The sequence below is a fragment of the Oratosquilla oratoria genome, chromosome 14, assembly GCF_046742065.1.
Source record: "Oratosquilla oratoria isolate Oo_2021 chromosome 14, ASM4674206v1, whole genome shotgun sequence".
Taxonomy (NCBI): Eukaryota; Metazoa; Arthropoda; class Malacostraca; order Stomatopoda; family Squillidae; genus Oratosquilla; species Oratosquilla oratoria.
In genome coordinates, this window is record NC_134790.1 from 57,389,232 (window position 1) to 57,396,731 (window position 7,500).

General features: G+C 41.8%; 1 protein-coding gene across 1 annotated transcript in view; it reads left to right on the top strand.

Annotated features, from left to right (window-relative positions):
• Positions 1 to 7,490, top strand: part of LOC143032554 (uncharacterized) — a 24,197-nt gene extending 16,707 nt beyond the window's left edge. The window contains exons 2-3 of the mRNA XM_076197420.1: positions 4,798 to 5,028; positions 6,435 to 7,490. Of these exons, the coding sequence (XP_076053535.1) occupies positions 4,807 to 5,028; positions 6,435 to 7,418 (1,206 nt within the window). The 5' untranslated portion in view covers positions 4,798 to 4,806 and the 3' untranslated portion in view covers positions 7,419 to 7,490. The remainder of the gene's footprint in view (positions 1 to 4,797; positions 5,029 to 6,434) is intronic.
• The last annotated feature ends 10 nt before the right edge of the window (positions 7,491 to 7,500 follow it).

Consider the following 7,500-nt stretch of genomic DNA (forward strand, 5'->3'; position numbering starts at 1 on the left):
GTTACCATGCTTTCGCGGCTAGTGATCAAAAGATCGAGTAAGTTTCCATATCTTGTGGGCTCTTTTACATGCTGAATTAAGTAATTGTCACCAAGAAAAGCAATCAAGCGACTACCTATATGGCCATGTTCAAGGGTCATCCAATCAATGTCAGTAAAATTGAAATCACCCATTATCAATAAGTCCCGGTTGCAGAAACTAGACAGTTCTTGAAATAACAGTTTGTCGTCTGCTAATGATAATGTCTTTGGCCTATATATTACACCTATATTAATTTTTTGTCCATTTGTTTGGGTTAACTCAACCCACAAACTATCATATGCATCCTGTTTCACTTTCTCTAAAACACAAGCATGAACATTGTTTTTAACGTACAATAGAACACCACCACCTTTCTTGTGGTTTCTATTCTGATGAAAGTGTTTAAATCCCGCAATATTAAATTCAGCTTCGAACTCTGTACCATTTAACCATGTCTCAGTTATTCCTATCATATCGAGATTTTCGCTTTTGACATACGCCTGTATTTCTTGAAATTTGTTCCTAATACTACGAGCATTAAAGTACATGGTTTTAAGAAACTCGTGATTATTTCTTTTTGACACATTTTGAGTTTCAATATCATGTCTTATATTATCATTTTGTTTTTTATTTATACCTTGCTCTATATTATTATTTGGTCCTTCATTGACATTCAATGCCTCATTAACATTTCTCCTATCAAAATTAACATTTCCCCCATCACGGACATCTGGTCGATCACGGTCATCCGATCTCTTTTGTACATTTTGTCCCCCTACGTCACCGTGATTCACGCCGGCCTCCCGTCGTTCAGTGACATTATGTCCAGCATCCCTTTCTAAAATTATATTTTGTCCTCCAGTGACATTATATCCTACCGTGATATTTTTTCCTCCACTATAATTACATCCCATCGTGATCTTTTGTCTTCCACTGTCATTACATCCTATCTTGATATTTTGGCCTTCATTGACATTCTGTCCGGTATCCCTTCCTAAAATTATATTTTGTCCTTCACTGACATTATATCCTACCGTGATATTTTCTCCTCCATTATCATTACATCCTATCGTGATATTTTGTTCTCCACTATCATTACTTCCCATCGTGATCTTTTGTCCTCCACTGTCATTACATCCCATTGCGACATTTTGTCCTATGACATTACATCCTAATGTGACATTTCGTCCTCTAGCGACATTACATCCTATCATGATATTTTGGCCTTCATTGACATTCTGTCCGGTATCCCTTCCTAAAATTATATTTTGTCCTTCACTGACATTATATCCTACCGTGATATTTTCTCCTCCATTATCATTACATCCTATCGTGATATTATGTTCTCCACTATCACTGACATTATATCCTACCGTGATATTTTCTCCTCCATTATCATTACATCCTATCGTGATATTTTGTTCTCCACTATCATTACTTCCCATCGTGATCTTTTGTCCTCCACTGTCATTATATCCCATTGTGACACACACACACACACACACACACACACACACACACACACACACACACACACACACACACACACACACACACACACACACACACACACACACACACACACACACACACACACACACACACACACACACACACACACACACACACACACACACACACACACACACACACACACATATATACCCACACGCACACACACAAGGAAGGAATGGATGGGCTGACTGTGCCTTCATGGACTTACAAAAAGCTTTTGACAAAGTACCACACAAAAAATTATTTAAAAAAAAACCCGAACATATAGGAGGGATATAAGGGAACCTACTAAAATGGATGGAGGACTTCCTGATCGGTAGAAAGATGAGAGTTGTGCTCAGAGAAAAATATTCAGATTGGAAAGAGGTGATCAGTGGAGTACCGCAAGGATCTGTACTAGCTCCAATAATGTTTGCTATTTATGTGAATGACATGAATGATGGTGTGAAATGTTACATGAGCTTCTTTGTTGACGCCAAACTGTTAATGAATGTAAAAACTGAAGAGGATTGCGAATCACTGCAGGAAGACCTGAATAAGGTATGGAACTGGAGTCAAAAATGGGAAGTGGACTTCAATGTTAAGAAGTGTAGCATAATGGAGTTTGGAAAAAGTAAAAACAGAATATCAGGACAATATAAAATTGGATCCAAGGAGGTAAAGAAGGAGAGATCCGAAAAAGATTTGGGTGTAATTATCTCAAACGACTTGTTGGAGAATCCTACAACTTACTGAGATCAATAAAAGTGGCATTTACATATTTGGACGAAGAAATGATTAAAAAAATATTGGTCACACTGATAAGGCCTAGACTAGAATATGCGGCGACACTGTGGTCACCCAGTACCAAAAAGAATATAAAGAAAATAGAAAGAATACAGAGAGCAGCAACAAAAATGGCACCTGCACTCGTAAACTTGTCATATGAGGAGAGATTGGCTAAACTAGATTTACCGACTCTGGAGCAAAGAAGAGAGAGAGAGGTGACCTACTGACCATCTACAGAATCATGAAAGGCACAGAAATACTTGATAGAAAGGACTTATTAAACTGAGACAGGAGAAGCACAAGAGGACATGGAAAAAAAGAACATAGCTACAGAAGAGATCTGAAGAAGAACAGTTTTCCACATAATGTGGTGGCCACTTGGAACAAACTGGACGAATAGTGTGCGCAAACACCATTCATGAGTTTAAAAGCAAACTAGACACTGCGAGATACAAAGGCGGTACATCACGAGCGTAGCTTCCCTTCCCGCAAAATACAGCTAGTGTTCGAGGCCGCCACTACAGTGGTCCGGATTCGAATTCCCTCCAGTAGGGAAATAATTTCAGTATCGCTGCGCTGGAAGTTGTTACTCAAACTCTCGTGGGCGGGTAGTTGGGTGTGTGTGTTCACGTAAGGTCACAGCATTACCCATAGATCGGTCATATATGGGCTCTGTGCTCTTTTCTGGGAGGGAAATAACAGTCGATCATGAGTCCAACACGTGATCTAAGACCATGGTGAATCCTACACACACACACACACACACACACACACACACACACACACCGACCCCCCCCCCCCACACACACACATTCGATGGCGCATTTGGTAGAGTTCCCGGCCGCCAGTCCGGGACTGGGACTTGTGTAAAAGTGATAATAGCATTGTGTTAGTATCAATCCGCACTGTCGAGCCAAATTGAGCTTCTCGTTTGTTTCTATGAAAATTTGTATCTAAATAACATCACATAACTATTTCGAATGAACTATCACGAAGGACTAATACCAAACAACTGCAAATTATGATCCTGTGGGACAGATGTCAGAGAAAATGATTTCCTTGCAGCCGCCTGTCTTGGGCTCGGTCCTAAGTCTAAAGTCAGCCCCTTCGGGGTTTACAATTTTTGGACCGAGTCCAAAATCTAATCAACTTCGACTCTACTCCACCTTCACAGATATGGAAAGCTGACAACTGCTCCCATCACCAAACTACTGTACTTTCAGCCGGTGACATGGAAACCGTAGTCTACATGGACGTTTCTTCCCAAAGAGATCTATAGGAAGACCCAAGGACTATTCCCAGATATCGAGGGGCTGCCGATTTCTATTTATTGAAAATTAAGGCGACAGTTATCTTCATAAGATATATCAACTAACCTTCTACTACCTAAAGCGACCTACCCGCGGCGTACAATTGCACTGAGTTGAGTCAGGTTAGCCAGTTCTGGAGGTATCTCCAGTTCGCACCGTCCACGTAGCCTCAGGGGATCTGTACATACCGTTGGGTGAAAATAAAAGACAAACATGATCGAGGGAAATGTGGGAAGAGGGTGGTGTAAGGAATGGGAGACTATGTATTACAATTGTTGGAAATGAGGAAAAGTGGTAGATATGGAAGAAGTAACAAGAAAATGAAGGTAAAAACGTATGCGAATATTTGTGAAGAGTGCTTGAAACTTCCTATAGTACATGAGGTACATTATACTGTATATCACGTCAACAGGCGTGGCGATATCTTGCGAAAGACAGTCGACATCTAGTCTAACATCGACATGGATATCTAAGGTGGCGGCACAATTAAGGTCTTCACCATTTCGTTTGAGTAGAAATCCCTTCGGTCATGATCTTTTGTTTTTCAAATTTCCAAATGCCAAATTACTATTGCGTCATATAGTGAAAAGCTGAATGAGGAACAAAGACAAGTTAAACCTATATGAATGTTAGCCACATTGTTGAGATGTACCTATAGAATTTTAGAATATTGTAACCGAAGTCGTTTCTACTTGAACGAAGTTGCAAAACCAAGTAGCATGCTAGCCTAATATCTCTCTCTCCTCCCCCTCTCTTCTTCTCTCTCTCTCTCTCTCTCTCTCTCTCTCTCTCTCTCTCTCTCTCTCCCTTTACTCCCTTCGTACTTGGTGACATTTTTCTTTTTATCCGAGCTGACGTCAAGCTAACTGTACTCATTCCCGTAACATTCGTTGGTAACGAGGGAATTATAACCCATTTCGATGAACCCCTTCAGTACTGTGTGGCATTTTTCTTTTGTTCTGATTGCGGCCAAACTATTCTATTAATTTCCATAACCCTTTGCTAGCGGAGGAGTTAATGTTAGATCAACCTGACAGCTAAGCCCCTCCCTCTCCCGTCCAACCAATAATATGCTCTCCTTTCCTTTACCCGCCAATCATGTACAGGGGAAGGACAACAGGAGGCGGAGCGTGGCTGCCAGCATAATTTGTGAGGGGGCTAAACCTGTAATTGTTGATTTCAGGAGTCCACCATGACACCGTTCGTCCCCGTAATCATTGGCTTCCTCTCGGTCACCACAGCAGCGTACTCCACGCTCCTCATGCCGATGTATGATTACGAGAGCATGTCGAGTCGAAAGGATCTAAAACCTTACTTTGAGTTGGAACTCCTTGGTGGAGACACTCCGAAATGGTCTTCGGGGGAACAACTACGCGACTTGGCAGCGGGCGGCGACGAGATGAAACAGGAGGAGGTGAGGATTATACTCTCTCTCTCTGTCTCTTTTACTTTCTTTTCCCTATCTCTCCTTTTTTCTCTGTCTCTCACTTTCCCTCCCCCCTCTCTCTCACTCCCTCCTTCTCCCCCTCTCTCTCTCTCTCTCTCTCTCTCTCTCTCTCTCTCTCTCTCTCTCTCTCTCTCTCTCTCTCTCTCGCTCTCTTTCTCTCTCTCCTATCTCTCTCTCTTTTTCTTTTTCCCTCTTTTGTCTTTCTTTTATCTCTCCTCCCCCCCCCCTCTCTCTCTCTCTCTCTCTCTCTCTCTTTCTCTTTCTCCCTCTTTGTCTTTCTTTTATCTCTCTCTCCTCCCCCCCCTCTCTCTCTCTTTTCAGTTCAATTCTTGACTCCGCCCTCTTCTGAATACAAAAGTACAAAACGGCATAATTTTTTAATGGAAATGTCATCCTGAATGTAAGAATATGTCGGATTTCTTTTATTGTTACTGGTTGGCAAATGTGATGTAAATATGGAGTTGTTTTTATAATACAGTAATGTATTTCAATGGTCCTTTTATAAGAAGAATGGTGGGTGTTACGGGGATTGACAATGTAAGAAATTGGGAGGTGAGGAGGAGAGCAGGGTGGAAAGGAAACTTGTGGATAGGGTAGATGAAGGGATACTGGAATGGTTTGGGCACATGGAAAGAATGAATGAAAAAAGACTCAAAAAGAGTGTGGAAGGCAGAGGTGGATGGACTGGACTTGAGGAGAAGAACAAGAATGAGATGGATGGATATGGTGAATGGGGCTTTGAGTAGAAGGGGAATGCCTGTTGAGAATGGAAAGGAGAAGGCAAGATATAGGTATGAGTGGAGATTGGTGGTGAATGGAATATTAATTGACGCTGAGCAAGTGAAGCGGATGGCCTGGCTGTGGATGTGCTGTGTCTTGTTGCATTGCTTCTGACCCAGGCAGTGAACAGGGGACAGGAATGACTTTTCATTCACAAGGAGCTAAGACTTACGGGAAACGGGTCATGGATGGGAGTGGGATGGTTTAGGGTGGGTGTATGCCTTGGCTGGCTACCTCTCATATAATTTCCGCTTATTCTATAACCCATCAATCCTGAGTTTCACGACGTTTCTGGTGACTGCACTATGGCTTAAAGTATCTATAAAACGAACTCGAAGAATTTTGAAAATTAAAGCTCAACTCTTTCCATCTTAGTATCGGTTGTTCATAGTTTCAAACTGTATCAAGCAATGTATATAACTATAAAATTCCTTATCATCATATTCTAAAACAGGATAGATGGTTGAGAACATTTCAAAATACAAAATTTTATATTTTTCCCCATTGCAAGTATATTTTCTTAACACAGATTATTAAAATATTGTGTCTAAATTAGACAGCTCTGCTTACCAAATGAAAAATTCCTTTTCCAGGACCAAGCAGAGGAAGCAGTGAAGACAACGATGAAAAATGAGCTCGAGGGCAGGACGAATTCTGAGGATAACGTTGACTTTGATGCCAAGATCGAGGACAAACGTGGATTCGGAGACAAAAGAAATACAGAGGAAAAGCGAGGCTTTGGGGACAAGAAGAGGACCTCGGAAGGCAAACGGGGGTTCTGGGATAAAAGAAACCTTGAGACAAAAAGAGGTTTTGGGGACAAAAGGAGTCCGGGTCTCAACCGAGGATTCGAGGGGGAGAAAAATCTCCCAGATAAACGCGGTTTCGGGGATAAGAGAACCTTTGAAATTCCCCATTTCCAAGGAATATCTAACAAGAGAGACTTTAGGGTCCACCACAAAGGCCTTTCCAACAAGAGAATCTTTGAAGACCTAAAAGGCTTTGGAATAGACGGAATCTCTGACAGGAAAAGGTACGAGGACAAGGGAGACACCAAGGCCAAGTTGGGAGAGGACATCAGTAAAAGTATACTCCAAGGCAAGAAAGTTTTCGAGGATGAATTTGGAATTTCCATGAATAGGAACTCAAGTGATAAGAAATATTTAGAGACCTTATACGAAAAACTCCTTGACAAGGTGAGACTTGAGGACGAGCGAAACTCCAAGACACAAATTGAAGGCGATTCCAACAAGAGAAACTTGGAGGACAGAATAAATTTCGAGACCCAATTCGAAGAAAATTTCAGCAAGAGAGACTTCGAGCAGACACAGTTCGAAGAATTCCCCAGTAGGAAAACCTTCAGGAACAAACGAGTCCTAAGGAGAAGCTTTGGACGCTGGCTCCCCGTACTTCTGTTGCAGTTAGATCGTCAGGCGACACCAGCACCAGGTCAGCCTCCTGTCAGATCCTCCCTTCAGAGGCCCTCGGAAAAAATACGAAGTCTTCTTTCCATTACACGACCGTTGGCTGGGAGGTTCTTAATCAGGCCCAGAGAAAGTCTCACAACTAAATGTTGAAAATGCAGGCAAACAGTAAGCTTTGAGATTGATATAACAAAGCTTAATATAATACGCTGATATCCAAACGCGCGCGAGCACA